Source organism: Rattus rattus, chromosome 18 (genome assembly GCF_011064425.1).
Source record: "Rattus rattus isolate New Zealand chromosome 18, Rrattus_CSIRO_v1, whole genome shotgun sequence".
Classification (NCBI taxonomy): Eukaryota; Metazoa; Chordata; class Mammalia; order Rodentia; family Muridae; genus Rattus; species Rattus rattus.
The window spans coordinates 26,567,526-26,588,799 of NC_046171.1; the positions used below are offsets into that span (position 1 = coordinate 26,567,526).

Below are 21,274 nucleotides of genomic sequence, written 5' to 3' on the forward strand. Positions count from 1 at the left end.
GAGAGCTGGATGGCTTGTGTCCTTAGTCCATAAAAGAATGGGACCAGTCCCAAAGCTTGCCAGAGAGGCTGCTTACACAATATCTGGGGGGCGGGGGGCGGGGGGTGGGAGTGGTGCCGGGCCTTATCCCGTGACATGGAAGAATGGACCTCATTGTCATGTGAATAAGCAAACCCTGACTCCAGGATCGGGATGGAACAGGGCCTTTCTCCAACGTGTTCTTAGGCAGGCCCCAGTCCCATAGTCCCACACGGGGGCAGTGGTACTCTAAGTCACAGTAGTCTGTTCCTGGTGCTCCTCAGGTGCACATATGCAGTGACAACCTTTGCAGTCCCTGGAGCTGCCTATGAATCCATAGGCGTGCAGAAGCAGCCCCCTCCCGCTCGTCAGAACGATAAGGGCGGGGTGAGGGACATGCTTGGTCATGTGAAACCAACGGCCCTGGATTTTAGCTAGATCGGTCAGAATCCCTGGGCTAGGTGTCCTGGGGAGTTCTGGAAGCGAATGATTCAGGCCCGTGTGAGGTGAGGCCCTGGAGTGACGTTCACAGGTATCGGTCACTGTGTGACTTTCCCCACACAAAACTAAGCCACGTTCTGGACAGCTGGTCAAGGACTCAGGGGTGCTTCCAAAGAAAGCAAAGTGAGCCCACCTCTGGGGCTAATGGAGGGTCGGCTGGGGTCTGCTAACACATCCCTTCTTGTCCCTGAGGTTCCCGTGGAGGAGGGAAGCATAGCTCAAGAGTGTTAGCCTCCTGTGCTTACAAGCCAGCTCTGTCCCCGGGCCACCGCTGAACCACTCTTGACAGAGCCCTTCACCCGGTGCATTCATGCTCCTCTGAGCCCTCCTCCCAAACTAGGTCTTTACCTTGGCCCCTATAATGGTGTGGCTTTCCTTTGGGCTGATAGCCACACCACGGCCATGGCCATCAGGGAGGGAAGGTTGCCATGGTGACCTGTGGATGATCTGTATCCTCAGAGCAGGGAAAGAAAACCAAGGACTCTGAAGTCAGTACCTCCTTCCTGGGGTGATTCCTGCTTACCCTTCAGACCCACCTGCTCCAGACCACAGTGACCTGAGAGTGTCCCCCGGGCTCTGCACCCCCTGGGTTATAGTTGGCATATGAACCGAGTGTCCCCCAAACTTTTCTTTACAGAAATACACTCCCCACCAGGATGAATTAAGAGGATGGAAACTGAATCCAACTATGACGTCTAGAGGGGATTGTGGTTAGTCATGGAGGGTAGAGCCCCCCACCCCCACCCCCAGTGAATCCTGGTGGCTTTATGAGAAGACAGAGGGGACCAGGCCCACATGCACTCATCTTCGTCTTCCCTCATCACAAGATGCCTTGTGCCACCTGAAAGATGCTACTAACAAGAGAGCTATCACCAGACACAGCCCCTCAACCTGAAGCCACAACTAAGAGCCCAAATAATCTTCTGTTCTTCAGAATGATCGCAGCCTAACTGACCTGTGGGACTCTGACCCCAGCCACAGTAAACAGACTGGTTCACTCTGTCTCCCCTAGCTATCCGGCCTCCACATAGCAAGGATGTTACAAAACTATGCTTAGTGACTATATTTGACAGCCGTGTGTGTGTGTGTGTGTGTGTGTGTGTGTGTGTGTGTGTGTGTGTCTGTCTGTATATGTGTGTTTCTGTGTGTGGTATGTGTGTATGTATGTAGGTGTGTGTGTGTTTGTAAGTAGGTGTGTGTGTCTGTCTGTATATGTGTGTGTCTGTATATGTGTGTCTATATATGGGTATGTCTGTTTGTGTATAGGTGTGTCTGTGTGTGTGTGTGGTATGTGTGTGTATGTAGGTGTGTGTGTGTGTGTGTGTGTGTGTGTGTGTAGGTGTGTGTGTGTGTATGTAGGTGTGTGTGTGTGTGTGTAGGTGTGTGTGTGTATGTAGGTGTGTGTGTGTGTGTATGTGTGTGTATGTGTGTGTGTGTGTGTGTGTGTGTGTGTGTGTAGGGCATGTTAACCTGTGTAAAGTCTTGGTTTTAAGCACTAGGACACACAAAAAAGATTACCTTTCCCAGTCTTCTCTGTAGTTGATAGTCACATGATTGAATTTGGCCCAATAGTATGTAAAGAGACGGAAGGTACAACTTCTAGGAATTATTCTTACACCTTTCTCTCTTCCTAAAGATGTAATGGCTGGAGCCTCCACAGCCATTGTGGACCATGAGGTGACCTTGAATGCAAGAGCTCCATGTATCAAAGCAACCCACCTGTCCTAAGTTGAATGTGACAGAAAAATGACCTTCCCTTGTCTTAGCTACTGCTGTTTGGAATTTTCTCTAAGTTCACAACTGTTCTTACATGCACCACCACACGGTGTAGAGAACCATCATGTCCACCCTCCTACCATGGACAACCACAGGCAATCTGAAGTAAGGGTTGGGTCTGCCCATCTCCATCCCGTCAGCCTAAGGAGATATGAGACAAGGCCTGGGTACCACACAATGCAGTGTCTAGGACCTAGTAGGTTCTTCCTACTTCGTGCACACACTCTGCATCAACACTCAGATTCTCAGCCTGTAAATGGCCTCCCTCCAGTACCCCTAAGGATGGCCTGGCTCTGGACTGCCTGCTCCCCTCCCCTTTGTGAGGGAAACAGCCCTTACCAGGATGTCTGCATCCTCTGGGTCCTTCCCGGAGGCTGGGCTGGAGCAGTTTCGGAGTTTAAATGCCCAGTACTCTTTGGCAGTGACAAAAAAGTTCCAGGGTAGTAGGCCGCCAATTCCCAGGCAGAAGAAGATGATATAGGCACCATTGAAGCGGTCCTCTGGCCTCTGCAGGCCTGGGGCTGGGTAGTCTAGTGGTTTTCCCAGTAGGGCTTCCTGGTCAGCTTCATGACGGTTGCTTGGGGCTCTGTAGACAGCATTTGAGCTGTGGTATGCAATGTCCTCAGAGGCAAAGGCCACTGTGAGAGCAAAGAGAGATATAGATAGGCCAGGTGAGTGAGCAGGTAGCAAGGCTGGGGTCTGATGTAGCCTAGAAGACATCTCTTGTCCTCGTCCATGCTGGGTCTACCCTGTCCCCAAAGTCTGGCTGGAGAGCTTCCAGTCTTGGGATCAGGAAGAAAGACAAAAATCAAACTAGAAGAACAGGCTATGAGAACCGTAGTGACTTCAGAGGCCATTCCAATTATGCAAGGACAACACCCAGGGCAGTGTGAACATCACTGCAAGTGTGGACAAGGACAAGCAGTGCAGAAGGGCAAGCCTGGGCTAAACGCATTTACATAGAAATCAGAACCCTTGATGGGAACAAGCATACCTAAAAGGTACATGGAGGTTTTCCCAACTGTGGGTGTCTTTGTAGGAGACTGGGACAGGAGGGAGCATCACTGTTAATTCTTATATGTGTGTGTGTGTGTGTGTGTGTGTGTGTGTGTGTGTGTGTGTGTGTGTGTGTATGTGTGTGTACCTTTTGAATTTGAAGAATGTATGTTACTGGTTCAATCAAGTTAGGCCAGGAATAAAGGCACACAAGTGCATGTACATCGGCAATGCAGTAACACTCTGGGGGTGGAGGCAAGAAGATCAGGATTCAAGGTCAGCCCTGCTCCATAGTAAGCTTTAGGGCTAACCTGGACTAAGTTAGACCCCCATCTCACAAAGAAACAACTGCAGGACTTCAGAATGCCAGCGACACCCAGTGTGTGAGCCTTGACAGCCGAGCCTCAGAAAGTTCAAGCCACTTGGCGAGGTCACAGTGGCATGAAATGATACAGTCGCGCTGTCCGGATGCCCCCCTGGGGATTCCCCAGCCTCATCCCCCCAGAGATTATCTGGCAATATGACTGTATGTGCTGGTTCTAAATCCCTGCAGCCCTCCCTCCTGAAGGTTTCCTGCAGCAAGAAGTTATGAGCAGAGGTGTCCTAAGGAGAGTGACTCTCATCAGCACTACTGAATGAATAGATCCCTGACTACTGCAGCTGTGCCCTGCCACAGGCAGGCCAGAGGTTTTACAGTGTCCTGTCAGGCTGAGCAGACCCTTCTGTAGCCTTAATTCACATGGAGACCAAAGAGGACCATCAAACTAGACAGGGCCCCCATGCAAACGTGCTTAAAATTACTGTTTTTTAAAAAATGTAGACATAATCTGGAGGTCTGTCTCATGAGTGAAGAGCACTTGTTCTTTCAAAGGACCTGAGTTCAGTTCCCAGCACCCTAGTCAGGTAGCTCAACTGCTTTAAACTCCTGCTCTGGGAGCTCCTATGCCCTCCTGTAGTTTTTGTGGGCAAAACTACATACCCACACACACATATACACTTATGTTTTTAATATGAAAAATAACCATGAGCTACAGAGGTCTGGCATGAAACATCAGAGAACTGGCAAGGAGATGTAGTTCAGGCTCCGAGGGTGGGTGCAGGGCTCAGCAGCTCAGCGGCTCAGCGTGGGTCACCCAGATCCACACAGGGCCGAAGTCCCTTCTCAGCTACCGAGTCTACTCATCAAGGACCATTCAGCCTTGACCAAGCATCTGAAGTTGCCAGGGATCTTCTCTAACCAGGTCACGGGCGGTGCAGTGGACTGAGTGAAGCCTTATTACTCTTTATAAAAGGTAGCTGCGGCTTTGGATGAATAGAGAAAGACAAAGAAAGGAGGGGAGGCCGAGAACTTTCCCCAGCCAAGCTGCCCCTACCCCTGCCTGGGGTCCTGGGGTCCTAGGGTAAGGGCCAGTCAGAGCTGGAAAGGGTGGGAGTCTGGAGACTGAGAACATGCCTGGCCAGCCCGTATGCCTCGATGGCTCCTGAGGATACAGGCTGGGGACCAAGAGCGAGCCTGACAGTACTTAAAACAAGTCCTCTCTGCCTAGGCAGCTGTGGCACCCGATCCAGACCCGCAAAGCCTTCTGGATCCTTCGGGCTGACCTGTCCCCACACGTAGGACCAGAGAGTGTGTGGCAGGGAGGCCAGGCTCAGCCTCGGGAAGGGGAGACCCAGCCAAGCATGGGGGCCGCTGCACCCGCACTTACTGTCGCTGCCGCTGCTACCTTCACCAGGTCCCAAGCGCCGGGCCACTTCGACCAGAGTTCACCCAGGCCGGGCTCCGCCCTTGCCCTCCCAGCCCCGCCCTCCCCTTCTCAGCTCGCCCCGCCCCACCCCGCGCTTCCGGGTTTGCTGACTCCGCTCGCCGGGCCCCGCCCCCCACGCGCGCCTCCGCCTGGCGTACGGCAGTAATTGCTGGCGTCCAATTACAAAGTGCAGAGTGAGGCTCTGGGCCAGGTCCTGCCCTGACTCCCTGTTAGTTCCACCGCTTGAGACCTGGGAGAATTTCCTGCCCCCCGCCCCGATCCCTAGGGTGCCCCACCACTCCCTGACCTCCCTCAATACTCCCATAGCAGGATGCGTCGCCAAGATGAACTTGGCGTCCCAGCGTAGGTGGAGAGACTCAGAGAGAGCTTGAAGCTATTTGGTGGCAGTGAGCGAGGCTAACTCTCTCACTCAAAGCAGATGTCTGTGGAGGGGCAATCCAGATGCTAAACTTGCAGAAGAGAAACTTTTGGGAGAATCTGAGATCTAAGTTTAGGAGAGAGCTGAAGATGGCTCCCGTGCTCCGGAGGGGAGGACAGAGCAGAATGGGGATTAAGGAGCAGACCTGCTTTGTTTTCTTTTCTTTTTGAGAAAAAAAAAGTGGGGACCTAAAGAAACACCCAAGAGGACAGAAGTCTGGGGATCCTTTCTAACCAAGCCTTTACCACTGAGGGCTACCTGGAGCAAGACTCTTCCTCCATTGACCTGCAGGGGGCGTGCGCATGGAGATGCTCACCTACTACCCACATTTGGGAAGATCTGGGGTTCAGGCCCACCTCAGCTACACAGTGAGTTTGAAGTCAGCCCAGGCTCCTTGAGACCCTGGCTGCGTTGGGGGTGGGGTCCTATTCTTTCAAAGGACCTGAGTCCAGTTCCCAGCACCCTAGTCGGGTAGCTCAGCTGCTTTTAACTCCTGCTCTAGAAGATTCTATGCCCTCCTGTAGCTTTTGTGGGCAAAAGAACTGCGCGCGCGCGCGCGCGCACACACACACACACACACACACACACACACACACACACACACACACTTGTTTTTAATATGAAAGATAACCATAAGCTACAGACCCGGCTTTCCTTACAGATCACCTGAGGCGAGGAGGTAGAGACAGTAGGGGAATAGAAAGGGGCAAGGCAGGAGTTGGCTGATGTCCTGGGCTAGACCAGAGAAACCATGGACACAAGCAAGGCTGGTGTGGGCCAGTCCCAGGAACCAGCTGGGGACTTACTGGTGCTGAACAGGCTTCTTCTTATAAGTGTGGAGAGGAGGAAAAAAATTAGAATTTTCTTCACCTATCATGGTTCCTAGTTGGCAAAGGATTCCTAACATCAAACACAGAAGAAAAACAACAGGCCTTTAATAATGTGCAACACACACACATACACGCACACTCACATGCACACTTTCATACACACTCCTATATATGTATACACAACCACGCACACACATACATTACCTATATACACATACACACATGGATAAGGCTCAGAGAAATGAATATATCTCAAAATACAGCCTAAGTATCAGCCTCAACTGCAAGGGGAACAAGTGGGAACTGGAATGTAGCTCTCTGGGAGACCAGAAGTTAGCATGCTCCAGACCCTGGGTACATCCCCTACAGGGCAGAGTGGGCAAGGGTTACCTCGCCAGCAAACAAGTAGGTAGCCTGAGCAGTTCTCCTTGTCTCCCTGTGTCCTTCCTTGTGATAAAACCCTGAGTAAAACTGACTCGGGAAGGAAAGGGTTAATTTCATCTTAGACCTTCACTGAAGATAGGAAGCTGGAAGCAAGAAAGACCCCAGGAAGAAACTGAGGCTTACAGGACTTACTGTAGGTGGTTTGCTCAGTTTTGTGTGTGTGTGTGTGTGTGTGTGTGTGTGTGAGAGAGAGAGAGAGAGAGAGAGAGAGAGAGAGAGAGAGAGAGAGAGAGAGGGTTTCTCTGTGTAATCCTGGCTATCCTGAAACTCCCTCTGTAGGCCGGGCTAGCCTCAAACTCAGAAATCCACCTACCTCTGCCTCCTACAAGTGCTGGGATTAATGGTGTGATGGTGTGTGCCACCTCACCTGGTGCCCGGCCTTATTTCTTAAACAATTGAAAACCATCTGTCCAGAGGTGGTACCATCCAGAGTGGACTGGACCCTCCACATCAATCATTAATCAAGAAAATGCTCCACGAGCCAATTTAATGGTGGTTATTTTTCAACTAAGAGTTCTTCTACAGGAGCTCGGTGGTTAAGAGCACTGTCTGCAGGGTTGGGGATTTAGCTAGTGGTAGAGCAAGCGCAAGGCCCTGGGTTTGGCCCCCAGCTCCGAAAAAAAAGAAAAAAAAAAAAAAAAAAAGAGCACTGACTGCTCCTCCAGAGGTCCTGATTTCAAATCCCAGCAACCACATGGTGGCTCACAATCATCTGTAATGTGTTCTGATGCCCTCTTCTGATGTGTCTGAAGACAACTACAGTGTACTTATATATAATAAATGAATAAATCTTTAAAAAATAAAAAAGAGTTCCTCTACAGATCTGTTTGGGTTTGTATTAAGTTCACAAAAACTGACCAGTACACTGGGAATGGAGGGCCAACCTTCCACAAAGAGGCCTTCCTTATAGATAGAAAGTTCTCCTACCAAAGGACAGCTTTTCCTAACATGTGTCTTCGTAAGGGTCACTGTTACTGTGGTGAAACACTGTGACCAAAGCAAACTTGGAAAGCAAAGGGTTAATTTGGCTTCTATTATCACAGTTCACCACCAAGGAAGTTGGAACCCAAGCAGGACAGGAACCTGGAGGCAGGAGCTGATGCAGAGGCCATGGGGAGCGCTGTTTCCTGGCTCGCTCAGCCTGCTTTCTTATAGAATCTGGGATCACTAGCCTAGGGATGGCACCGCCCACAGTGGGCTGGGCCTTCCCCATCAATCACTAATTGAGAAAATGCCCTACCAGCTTGCCTTATCTTAGGAGACATTTTCTTAATTAATGTCCCTCCTCTCAGATGACTGCAGATGACTATAGCTTTTGTCAAGTTGACCTAAAACTAGCCAGCACACCATGTCTCTTCAGTTTCTCAAAAAAATAACTAACTTGTTATTGTAATAATATAAAAATAGAAAAGTTATGGTTGTCTTTTACCCTGCTAGGTCTACACCTCGGTGCCCAAGATAGCTGCTAGATATCTTGGCGGAAACACAGCCCAGCCGCACACTTTCCTACACTCAAACCCTCACATAAAAGAACACACAACACAATAATCTTAGATCCAATTGGTAAGATATAATTGCCCACTTAAACATACAAAGGCCGGTACTATCCATCCCTTGAGAACATTAATAACAACATGTAAATACACAGAGCAGAATCTTAACATCACCTGCCATCTTGTCCTGCCACGGCTTCTCTCTCCTCTTTTCCTCCTGTCTCTTCCTCTCTCCCTTTGTCTCCTCCTCTTCCTTCAAACTTCTCTCCCGCCCATCCTTCCTTCTCCTCCAATGACAGGTCTCCTTCTATCCTGTACCTGCCCTTCACCTGTACTTTACAAATTCAATGGGGAGGCCCCGGTGAAGTCACCTGACTCCTGAGTTGGCAGCTGTCCTTGGGGCAGTGGAATTAGCATCAAAATACAGATAACTTCAGGGCAAACCACAACACTAACTCAAAATAACTCTTATGGGCAAGAGGTGTCTTTTTGTTTGGCTGCTTCTGGTCTCCTACTCTCCTAGTTTGGGGTTGTTGTCCTGGCCCCATCAGTGTCTGTGCATGGGGCAGCCATACTTTCTGTTCTAAAGGCTTGCACTCCAACTGTGGGGTTATCTGGGACATTGCAGCTGAGGAGTGCCTACGATAGTCACCACTGAAGCATGAGCATTGTCAGACCAGAGAAAGAATCTGTAACAGCCTTCTGGCGACTTTGTTCTTACACACATGAAGAGAAGGAAGAGGAGGGGATGAGGAGAGTGAGGTGTCCTAGTTGGGGCTATCACTGCTGTCACGAAGCATGAGATGACATGACCAGAGCAACCTGAGAAGACAGTGCTTTATTTGCCTTATGCTTCCAACATCACAGTCCATCACCAAATGAGGTCAGGACTGAAACTCAGACAGGGAAGAACCTGGAGGCAGGAGCTGAGGCAAGGCCATGAAGGGATGCTGCTTACTGGCTTGCTCAGCCTGGCTTGCTCAGCCTGCTTCCTTATAGAACTTAGGGCTACCAGTCCAGGGGTGGCACCCTCCCCTCCACCCCCATCACAGGCTGAGTCCTCCCTCATCAATGAATAAGAAAATGCCTTAGGGCTGGATCTTATAGAGGCATTTTCTGAATGGAAGCTCCTTCTTTTCAGATAACTCTAGCTTGTGTCAAGTCAACATAAATGTCGCCAGCAGAGATGGGAACTCAGGGAAAGAGGGAGGCAGTCTTGTTTGGTTTCTATTGCTTGATAAACATCATGACCAAAAGCAACTTGGCAAGGAACGGATTTAGTTGGCTTAAATGTTCCAGTCACACGAGGTCCATGTGAAAGGAAGTGAGGGCAGAAACTCAAGAGACAGGAGGAACTCCTGGCGGCAGGAACAGAAGCCATGGGGTAAAGCTGCCTTCGGGTTTGCTCAGCATGCCTTTACTACAAGCTAGGACCACCCACAAGGCCAGGCTGTAAAAGTATTTTCTATTGGCCCAATGTAATTGTCATCTCAGAGGTTTACTGCCTCATCTGCTAACCTAGGCCTAGGCCTGGAAGCTTCTCATGTCTGTACCATCTAATCTAGGTCTAGAATGTTTTCAGCTTCTGAGACTTCCTGCTGAATTCCAGTTCATCCATTCTAGTTCTTTCTGAACTCTGGCTGGCTGGTTCAGCTCAGCTGTTCCGGCTCAAACTCTTCTCTACACTGACTGCTTCAATCTGGCTTCTCTAGGCTTCTTCTGAATTGCTCTGCTTGGCCTCATACTCACTTTAGCAATCTGTTCTAGTTGGCGGGCTCCCTCTCAGTCTTTGGTTCGTTCTATCTTCACCTGTGTCTAGCTTTTCCCTCTTCAACCTGTTGGTAAAACTCTGCCCATAAAACTGCCTCTCTTCTTCTCTGTGCTGCTCTCCCTTAACTGTGCTTCTTCCCTTCTCTTCTATTCTCATGAGAGTTAGGTATATCTTATTCTGTCAAATCTTTCTCTGATCCATCACTTTGTCTGCCACTCAATCAGACATCAACTTTCAAGCATGGGTGCTTCCTTCTACAAACTAACTTTACCTTCATTGTTTTGGATTAAAGGCGTGTACTAAGGGCACGTCTGCATTCTAGCCAGAGGGATTAAAGGTGTGTGTGTGTCTGTGTGTCTCTGTGTGTGTGTGTGTGTGTGTGTGTGTGTGTGTGTTAAGGCTGAGCCATACCACAAATAGGCACAGATTTTCCGAGTAAGCAACACAGTGTCTCGGTTTACAGTATGATCGAACACTGCACATGTCACTGTCCCCATTGGGCCAATCACTATCACTAATTAAGAAAATGCCCCACAGATTTGCCCACAGGCCAATCTGATGGAAGAGGTTTCTCAACTGAGGTTTCCTTTTTTCAGATGACTCTAGTTTGTGTCCAGTTAGCAAAAAACATAGGCAGCGATGGGAAATTCAAGTTGGGTGGGCCCATAAAAAGTATTTGGGCCCTCATCTTCTAAGACTGTAGGTCTACAAGCTCTCCTTTTCATGCCCTTACCAGATGTTTTAGTTTACTTTTCTGTTCCTATGACCAAACACCATGGACAAAGCACTTGAGAAAGGGTTTAGGCCACAGTTCCTCTTCCTGTCTGTCTTGGCAGGGAAACCAAGGCAGCACAAGGCAGAAGCAGCCGGTTGCATTCCACCTGATGTCAGCAGAGAGCAGTGCATGTGTGCATGCGTGCGCTCAGCTAGCTTTCTTTCATCTTTATGCAGTTCAAGATTTCCCTGCGTAGGGAATGGTGCTGCTCATAGTGGACTGGATGCCCCACTTCAATTAATGTAGTTTAAATAATGCATCACAGAATTGGCTGGAGGCCTCTTTTCTATGATTCTAACTTCTGTCTGGCTGACAGTAAACAGTGATCACTATAACTACAGTTTTTTTTTTTTGTTTTTTTTTTTTTTTAAGCCACATGGTCTTTCCCCACAACTGGCCAAGGTAGAGAATGAGACTATGGAGTGCTCAGTCCTAAATGGGACATCTATAGAACGCTCTTCCCTCTGAGACGCAGGGATCACTGACAGACCGTGGAAACATGATAAAAGCCAAAGGTGATAAATGTGTCAAGGACACAGTGTTCTGAGGTACAACGGGATGCTGCACATATGAACTCACGGGGGTTGTGATAGCATGCTCTGGTGGTTTGAATTGGTGTGGCCCCCATAGAATCCTGTGTTTGGATGCTTGGCCCATGAGGCGTGGCACTATAGAGGCGTGGCTTCATTGTCGTAGGTGTGGCCTTGTCGGAGGAGACGTGGACTTGTTAAAGGAAGTGAGTGACTGTGGAGGTCTTAAATGCTCAACCTATGCCCAGTGTGAAACACATCCAGTCTCCTCCTGGTTGCCTGTGGATCAACGTGTGGAACTCTCATCTCCTCCAGCACCATGTCTGCTCCCATGATGCCATGCTTCCTACCATGATGGTAATGGACTAAACCTCTGAAGCTGTAAGGCAGCCCCAGTTAAATGCTTGCTTTTCTAAGAGTTGCCAAGGTCATGGTATCTCTTCACAGAGATAAAACCCAAACTCAGACACATGCATAAGGCCCATGCAAACTTAAGCCAGACAAAATCCAAGCATGGAGGTGGGGAAGCGGGCAGGAAGTTCTACCCCTACCGGAAGAGCTTAGACAACTGAAATTGAATTCAGAGAGAGAGAGAGAGAGAGAGAGAGAGAGAGAGAGAGAGAGAGAGGAGAAAAGAACCAGAATAGCACAGCAAGTTGGGTAGACAGGGAGTTGAAGTGGAGCTGGGGGAGCTAGGATGAATATGATTAGAACATATTCTACAAAATTCTTTAAAAATTAATAAAATTATTAAAAATTTAAATTCACAAAAGAAATTGTGTATATGTTTTCAACAAAATTGGTTGATACTTTTCTTGCCCCCAAAAAACAAAACAAAATAAAAAGGACAGAGTCTTCCTAGGTAGCCAATCCTTCTGCCTGGGCCGCCAGCAGCCCCTCTCCCTCCTCTTTCCCTGGCGGGTGCTGGGAGTACCTTCTCTGGAGTCTGTCTGGCAGGCTCAAGGGCGTCCATCCGGGTTTACCGGCAGATGCTGCCACCTTGAGGTCATATTCTGCCACTGCAATGCTCCTGTTTTAGGCTCACCAGTCTGATTTTCTTCAGGGTTCCAGGGCCCCCAGCGAGGTGCTCGTTCTTCTAATATTCCTACAATAACTAGTTCTAATCCAAGTTCTTTCTCCAGTTGACTCCTGTCACCTCTCCTTGATATGGCTCATAGCTCCCTTAGAGCCCAAGGTCTTAGTAACACTCCAAACACCCACATCTGTTTTCCTGGTGCCCTGGGCAGCTCACTTTGACCCAGTTTATGAGTGTGTCTAGAGAGTCACTAGACTCCAGTGGGTCCACTCGGACCCATGACCACCAACCCAAGCCAGGGCTCCCCAGAATTCCCTACACATCTCAGCTTCTCTTTCACTTGATTCAAATCCCAGGACCATACCCCACCGGCATGGTCTGTCCTCCTGTCCCCACTTTACAGAAAAGATTAAAAAATCACCAACTAGGAGTGTTCACCCTTCCCTGTATCCCCTACCCCGATTCTGCATTTACAAAGAGGAAGTTCCTCTACTGTTGCCTACTTAGCCTGGTCCCCTCTCTACTGCTCCTCTCACTGACTACTCCCTACCCTGCTCCAGACCTCCCCTCCCTTCCTGCTCATGAGCCTCCTGGACCCACCGACCTTGGCTTTCTCACACTCTCCTCCCCACAGGATTTATTTATTTATTTATTTATTTATTTATTTATTTATGCATTTATTTGCTTTCTGATCTCTCATATTACAGCTTCCTATGGAATTGCAATCCACATAGAGATCTGTGTGCAAACCCCACATAGTGTTTGCGAATGACTGCACATGGTAGGTAACAAGCACACCCTCCACATCCTGGCCAAGAAACCTGTCTTAGTTACCTTTCTTACTGCTGTGATAAGCTATGGTGCAGAAGGAACTTAATGACAGGCTTTTCTTGGCTCCCAGTTTGGTGGCTCCCAGTCCTCCATCATCATTGGGGAAGGCCTGGTAGGAAAAGTGGTGGTTCTGACTGTTGCTGGGACCTGAGCTGGAGTCCCTGAGCACAGTATAAGCAGCTTCTTACTGTGACTCTTTAGCTTCTTGCTGTGGCTTTGTTGCATGGTGATGGTCTCTGTCTTAGGGTCTTATTGCTGTGAAGAGACACCGTGACCAAGGCAACTCTTTTTTTTTTTTTTTTTCCGGACCCAGGCCTTGTGCTTGCTAGGCAAGCAACTCTACCACTAAGCTAAATCCCCAACCCCCTAAGGCAACTCTTATAAAGGACAACATTTAATTGAGGCTGGCTTACAGTTTTAGAGGTCCAGTCAATTATCAACATGGTGGGAAGCATGGCCGTGAATAGACAAACCTGGTGTTGGAAAAAGAGCTGAGAGCTCTACATCTTGGTCCAAATTCAGCAGAAGAGATTTATATTCTTCACTGGGTGGATCCTGAGCATAGGAGCCCTCAAAGCTCACCCCCACAGTGACAGACTTCCTGCAACGAGGCCTCACCTCCTAATAGTGTGGTTCTCTGTGGGCCAAGCATTCACACACACACGTGCATTCTAACCACTACAGTCTCTGAGGATGATCATCTTTTTGTGACCCAGGACTTATCCAAGGTGGATTCTCACTGGGCTGACCTCCAATTCACTGCTTAGCCAAGGATGGCCTTGAATTCTAGATCCTCCTGTGCTGTGGCATTAGGGTTGTACATCACCACACCTGGCTAATATTCATCTCTAGATGGAGGAATTGTTAGGCTCCACTAGGCTCCTCCCAGGGACCTAGCAACAGCTTACATCATCATTTTTTCACTTGCTGCCTGCCAAGCGCTGGTGGCCTGACATATAAAAAGACTGCTTGTTGTCCCAGCGCTCTCTCTCTCTCTCTCTCTCTCTCTCTCTCTCTCTCTCTCTCTCTCTCTCTCTCTCTCTCTCTCTCTCTCTCTCTGTGTTTCCCTTTCTGTCATTCTCTGTCCCTGCCCCACCCCACGCCTCTGTGACTATGCTCCATCTGTCTGCCCCTACCCCTTCTCCAGATCTTTATCCCCTCTCTTCCCCCAAACAAATCTCCCTTATCCCACCAGGTCTGTCGCATGGTGTGATTTCTCAGGGAGACTCCTTGGCATGGGCCCACCAAATACTCGCTTACCTCCACCCACTGCCGTATTATGTTTCATAACAGGAGTGCCCAGGTCATTTTGGAAGGAAATTGAAGCAGATGGTGAAACTGGGTCACAGAGATCCCAAGACACTCTGGTGCCACAGCCCCTGCCGGGTCTTGCGTTTCTGCTCTGCTATAGTTGAATCTACAGTATCTGAGAACTCATAGGTGTTTCCTTTCTCATTGTCACAGCCGCTGCTATTTCTATCCTGGTGCACCCACCCCATGCTCGACTCCACCTGCAACCATTTCTGCTTCTATCAAGATGAGTCTTTAAAAACCTTTAGAAGGACAGCTTCCAGGGTCACCAGATAACTCAGTGGGTAAGGGTTCAGGAACCTACGTAAGGGGTGTGTGATGGTTATGCTTGGCTCAGGGAGTGGCACTATTAGGAGATATAGCCCTGTTAGAGTAGGTGTGTCACCGTGGGTGTGGGCTTTACGACCCTCCTCATCCTAGCTGCCTGGAATTCAGTCTTCTCCAAACAGCCTTCAGATGAAGAGTTTGAACTCAGCTCCTCATGGTACAGGACATTGCCTGAACACTGCCATGCTCCCACCTTGATGACAATGGACTGATCCTCTGAACCTGTAAGCCAGCCCCAGTTAAATGTTGTCCTTATAAGAGCTGCCTTGGGGCTGGAGAGATGGCTCAGAGGTTAAGAGCACTGACTGCTCTTCCAGAGGTCCTGAGTTCAATTCCCAGCAACCACATGGTGGCTCACAACCATCTGTAATGGGATCTGATGCCCTCTTCTGGTGTCTGAAGACAGCTACAGTGCACTCATAAAATAAATCTGTTAAAAAAAAAGATTAAAAAAAAAGAGTTGCCTTGGTCATGGCGTCTGTTCACAGCGGTAAAACCCTAAGTAAGAGGATTGATGAAGAGAACCAGATCCAGAGTTGTCCTCTGATCTTCACGCTGTGGTATATGTGTGCTCTGTCTCACACACACTAATAAAAAAATATATATTTTAAAAAGAAGTGTCTGGAATTCTTAGTTGGTTTTCTTTTCATTTTATGGATATTTATTTATCACCGTTTGCTTCTAAAGGTGATTTGTCAATCAGCTGAGTCTCATTGTTATTCCCATTTCAGACCAGAGGAGGGCGCGCCTGAGCTGCCTGGAGAAAAGCAGTCCAGGCTCCCTGGGCGGCGGGAATAAACATCAGGGACTCTGGAGCTTTGGGGAGCCAGATTCTTCCTGGTTCTAACTGCATCGGTTTTCGGGCGCCATCTAGTGGTCAATTTCTTATTGTTCCTGTGGCCCGTTGGCCAAAATGTGGCTTAGCCACAGCTCCCAGGGCATGTGTTCCAGGGGGCCCTGAGAACCTCATTCATTCACGCCAAGGTCTATTAAGGCCCTACCGCCCTGTTCCGCTATGATTCGGTAGGAGGGTCCCTAGAGATGAGCATCTGTGCATTTTGCCAAAGTGGAGATCTGCTGCTAAGAGGAGGCCAACAAAGACCAGCTGCCAATCATCCCTGGGAAGTGCTACGGCTGCCTCTCTAGCTCTCACAACTCAGAGGCTAGGGTGGAAATGTTTTTAACCTCAATCTATTAGGTACAAAGTTCTGAGGCCGTGGTGGCTTGGAAGACCCCCACCCCCACCCCTATGCCTCTATAATTTAGTCTGTCCTCACGCTGTTTTCTCACGCTGCCAGCCACTGGGCTTCACAACCTTTGTGCTGAAGACCACCTGTCCTCTCTACCCCACTATAACCACTCTAGGCAAGGACCCTTTCTCCCCCACCCTCTGTGTAGCACCTATAAATTTCACTTTTTATACTTGAGTTGCTCAACTTGGTTAAGCCTGGCCCATTTCCTATACCCCCAGGACATGTCTAACCCCGCTGACGGATCAATACACTTTTCTTGAATGTTCAGACCAAAGACCCTGGCAGCATCCAGGCCTAGGGATTTGCTGAACATGTTTTCGTAGGTCTTGGCTACCCAGGTAGTGAAAGCAGGCCAAGTGTGTACGTGTGTGCACACACGTGTGCATACATCATGTGCCCTGCCTTCCCCTCACCCCATAAACACCCAGAGAACCCATGGACTTCCTTTGTCTTGATAATTTCTTGTTCCATTCTGGCTCTGCTTTGAATGGCCCCAGAGCCAGCCATAGGCTCCAGGGAGCCAGAACTGGCAGGGCCCACAGAAACCTCACACTTGAAGCTTAGCAGACCAATGTCTGGAAGAATACCATGTGTTAACGTAAGACCAGTCTCACCACAGGACTTCCCAGACCCTTAAATGCTTGGTGGGCATCATGAACCTCCATAACCAGACCAAGAGCTCTCACTCCAAACTCAGGGGACTGGAGGCCACAGGGGCTGGGAACTGCCAAACTGAGGTCCACAGGGTTATGGGAACCAGCTTATGCAGAGGTAACCATCAGTCATGAAAATTAAAATATGCAGGCTTCCAGATTTGTTCACAGGCAGGAGAACTGACACAGACCTATCGATTTCATTAGCAGGCACAACCTGCAGGGAGAATCTTGCAGAACACAGTGTTGTCTGTCATACACTTGGTAACAATGCACTCTCTCCTTAGATGGGGTATTTGCTGGTGTGTAAACCACCAGATCCGCACCCTGGAAGCCAATCACACACTCCCAGTGTGTGCACATCAAGCTCCTCCTGCCCGTACAGCATCCGACTGACCACTCAGCCTCAGCTGGGGCACATCCTATTGACTGGGCCAATGGGTGGTGGCCTAAAGCCTACATCTCCCCCTCCTCTGCTCTGTGCTTTAAGCCCTGGCTGGGGCCCTAACTCGGTGTGCAACTGTCAGAAGGCCCATTTTCCCTTCTGTGGGATGGGGCTATTGAGCTGGGCCAAGGACTGGAGCTCTGAACAGTTGTGGAAACACAGAAAGAACAGGACACTCCCATCTGCCACTAAAAGACACTGAGAAGACATCAGACCAGGACCTGGATTTTTTTTTTATTAGACTAGGAAATATAATTTATTTCATAAAAATTAATTTTGTTACAAGAGGAATGCTAAAGGTTATTTACAAGTTGTTTACAGAATGAACGGGTGGGGCCGGGACCATCCCCAGCGGATCAGAACCCACAGACACACAGCCATGTTCACAGCCTGACATCCAAGCTCCCACACACCCGGCCTCTGAGGGCGGGAGGAAGGTGCTGACTCAGATGCCTGGGAGCCTCAAGATGGGGACCAGAGAGCCCTGGCAGATCCAGGGATGAGGAGGGTCTCTGTCCCTCAAGGAGGTGTCTAGCCAGAGCGCAGAAGCCTGGAGCCCACTGAGGAAGGGCAGGAGAGGCACATTAGGAGATACACGGACTGACTGACTGACTTGGGACAGCAAACAGGATGTCCTCCTCAGTGGCACGAGCCTGGGCACAGAGGTCATGTCCACGTGTGGGGACAAGTGTGTGCGTTCTAGGAGGGGTGCCCTGATGTGCCCAAGTTGAAAAACACAGGCAAGCACACACACGCACACACACACACACACACACACACACACACACACACGCATCCAAGATGACACAGAAATACCCTGCAGGACCCGGCAACACCAAGCTGGCCAGGAATGGGAAGGGGAGGCGCCATCTCATTGGAGGCAGGAGTGGAAACCCAACCCAATAGCCCTGCCTGACTCTGCCCAGAGTTGGCCGACATTCCCCGGGCGGCTGCTACCAAACTATGAGGTTGGAGCCCAGCCCCAGGCTCCAGCTCCAGCCCTTGTGCTCCAGATGCTGAGCACCTCCCAAGAGTCAGACCGTAAACTGGGACTCGCTCTCTACGTGCTCCCACCAGGGCCCAGACAGGCAGGTTTCCAAGGATGGGCAAATGCAGACCACAATCAACTTGTCTCTACTAGAGTCCCAGAGGAGTGTGGGAACCCAAGGGGCCTCGTGGAGCATCCCAGGATAGAAGGACACTTAAGCCCAGAGAAAGCGGTTATGTGCCTGAAGTCACACAGCATAGCTACAACTTGGTTCCCGGGCTTCCCGTTTCTATGTGCGGGCTAACAGTGACCAGCAAGAGTATGCCCACGGGGACGAGCATCTTTGGCAGGAGGAGCTGAGGACACTCTATGAGGCATGTTCACCTAGATGCCAGGAGCACCTCGGTCTCAGTCTTAGAGTCCCACTTCAGGAGCCACTGCAGAAAACCCAGGGCACAGACGCTCGCTGGGTCTGTGGCCATGAAACCTGCCTCCCCACAGAGGCCCCAACTTTCAAAGCTCAGGACCTGCCCAGGCTGGTCTCAATGGCAGTTCAGGGAAGTTTTACAGCAAGTCTTGATTCTACAGTAAGTATCCTTCGATAGGATCTCTGTGTCTACAGTGAGGTCCTGGTCTCCGTCACTGCCCGTGGGCTGAAGGGACAAGAATTCATCCCTTCTACTGCGGCCCTGTGGAACATCTCAGAATGGGCTGTGGCCAAAGGTGGGTGGAAAAGTTACCTTCACAGCTCCTGACTCCAAGCAGGAAGATGAGTGGGTAAACAGGGTTCGGACTGGCTAGTACCAGCCTAGACACAAAGCCATCCAGCCTGGGAGAGAACCAGCCCTGGAATAGCCCCTCCCTCTCAGTAAGAGCCACACCCTTGGCCATCACTAGACCAGGAATCACCAAAGTAAAACAGACCTGAACAGTCTCCCCCGATCACAGCTGGCCTGGGCCTCCATTTGGGTTCTCCAAAACTAGAGGAGGCCACAGAAGAGCACAGGGAGTGGGAGGACCACCAGGCCAGCCTCTGCTCAAGAGTTTAGCACTCGGTGTCATGGCTAAAACCCTGTCTCAGCTCCCTGCACAGCTAGGGACACTGAGGCCTGGCCACAGCAAAATATTCCCCTGTGCAGTCTCTTGCTGACCACACCCATGCACACGTGTGCCCGCGAATGCACTTGCCTATGGCCCAAACCACAAGCACAGCCACTCTTGACCACATTTAAGGATAAAAGTTTTTTTTTCTTTCCTTACTTTTTTGTTTGTTTGTTTGTTTTCTTAAAAAGGACCTATCCAGGTATCTGGATGATAAATCATTTTCGTTCCCTAAGAAACTGGGTTTCTTTGCCCTTATAGTTTTTGCACTATCATTGCCCGCGTCTCGCTGACTTCTGAGGCTCATATTCTCTCTCTCTCTCTCTCTCTCTCTCTCTCTCTCTCTCTCTCTCTCTCTCTCTCTAAGTTTGTGGGCAGGAGAAAGCGAGCAGTTTGCTTGAACTGAACTTGACCTTTCAAAGAGGACCCAGGATAGGAGAGCAGTCCTTAGCTGAGGACCATGTGAACACAGAACTGAAACCCGTGGGCCTCCAAAGTCACAGGGCTGAGGGTGGTGTGTTGTGGGGGGAAAGCCTCTGGCCTTCAGCTGCCCCCGAGGACTCAGCCCACCCCAGAGTGAGCTGGGGAAACGGTGGGGCAGAGGATCCCCGCCTCCTGGCAGTAGAGCACAGAGTCTTTCTAAGGCTGGTGGTGGTCTGAGGGTTGTGGTGGGGAGGGGCGTGAGGGACCATTCCAGCTGTCAGCCAGGGATGGTGGAGGCTGGACACCCCCACGGAGAGGTTGCCAGGCCTCCTTGCACCATCGCCTACTGGCCCCCACAGGCCTGAGGTCACAGGCACTCAGCAATCGCCATCAGTGGTCATGGCTACCAGCATCTCACTCTTGCCCATCTCCTCCAAGGCACTGGCCAGGCTGTTGAGGTCCCCATCATCCTGCTGCCGAGCTTCCCAGAGGTCTAAGATTACGCCTGTGGGACTAGCTTTGGTGGCGAAGTAGTTCAGGTACCTGTTGGAAGGAAACAAAGAGAAACGTTGGCGCCCCTGAGGTGACCAGCCTGTGAATTGGGAAGCCTCGGGTGGTGGGAAGACTGTGGACTCCAGAGTCCCCTGGCCTTGAGTCTGAATCCTGTGTTCCTCAGTTGTAGGCTTTGTAGTCCTAGGTAAGTCAGTACACTCTAAGATTCATCTCTCTCTTGATCTCCTGTGAGCAGGTTCTTAGAGGTGGGGCTCTGAGCAAGCCCTACATCCTGAGCGTCTGCCTTTATCAACAGATAAACCCACGGAGGGACTCAGAATCTGCATGAGGGCAGGCAAGATGGTTCTGTGGGTAAAAGTGTAGACTCGAGTTCAAATCCCTGCAGCCAACATGAAAACCACATGTCTATAATCCCACTGTTCCTTGAGCACTCCGCTTCGGGGGGATGGGAAACAGACAGAGGTGTCCTTGCAAGCTCCTGGGCTAGCTAGCCTGACACACAGGGCAGAACAAAGAGACCAAAGGTTATCTTCTGACCTTCATGCATGCTTCATGAAGCGTGTGCTGTGTACATGCGTGTGCAACATCTAAATATGTTGTAGGCCAGGGCTGGACCCGTGGAAGGTGGGGCATGGTGGGACGAGGCCAGTCACTGGGGTGTGTCCTGCCCTGGCCTTTCCAATCTACATCTGAGGTGACTTTGCTTCATGACAGCCACAGTGGTCAGCTTTGCTTTAATGCACAGCAGCGGCAGTGAAAACTGTGCAGGGACAAAAGTCCTGAAGCTATGGGCCAAGATCCACCTTTGTTCCTTTAAACTGCCAGACAAAACTCCACGGTGAGGTGGGGTTGATTCCCACATTTCCTCACACAGCTGATGAAGCCCACGCTCACCCAAAGCACCCTCTCCTCTTCATCACCATCACCAAAAGACGCAGGGACCCTGAGAGACCTTCCAGGTAAGCACGTCCTGCTCTTTCTGGCATTCACTTTCACTCTGGGCCTGATCCTGCTGTCCGAGCTTCTCTGAGGGTCAGAGCAGAGTCTCAGGCCATCTATGTAGGCTCGGCACAAG

General features: G+C 50.1%; 2 protein-coding genes across 3 annotated transcripts in view; both read right to left on the reverse strand.

Moving 5' to 3' along the window:
* Slc29a3 (solute carrier family 29 member 3) overlaps positions 1–5,087 on the reverse strand; it is a 37,912-nt gene extending 32,825 nt beyond the window's left edge. The window contains exons 1-2 of the mRNA XM_032888764.1: positions 4,998–5,087; positions 2,635–2,933 (exon numbers count right to left, since the gene is read on the reverse strand). Of these exons, the coding sequence (XP_032744655.1) occupies positions 2,635–2,933; position 4,998 (300 nt within the window). The 5' untranslated portion in view covers positions 4,999–5,087. The remainder of the gene's footprint in view (positions 1–2,634; positions 2,934–4,997) is intronic.
* A 12,325-nt stretch (positions 5,088–17,412) lies between these two features.
* Unc5b (unc-5 netrin receptor B) overlaps positions 17,413–21,274 on the reverse strand; it is a 66,302-nt gene continuing 62,440 nt past the window's right edge. For both annotated transcript variants that reach the window (XM_032888383.1, XM_032888384.1), the window contains one exon: positions 17,413–20,229. In XM_032888383.1, the coding sequence (XP_032744274.1) occupies positions 20,064–20,229 (166 nt within the window). In that variant the 3' untranslated portion in view covers positions 17,413–20,063. The remainder of the gene's footprint in view (positions 20,230–21,274) is intronic.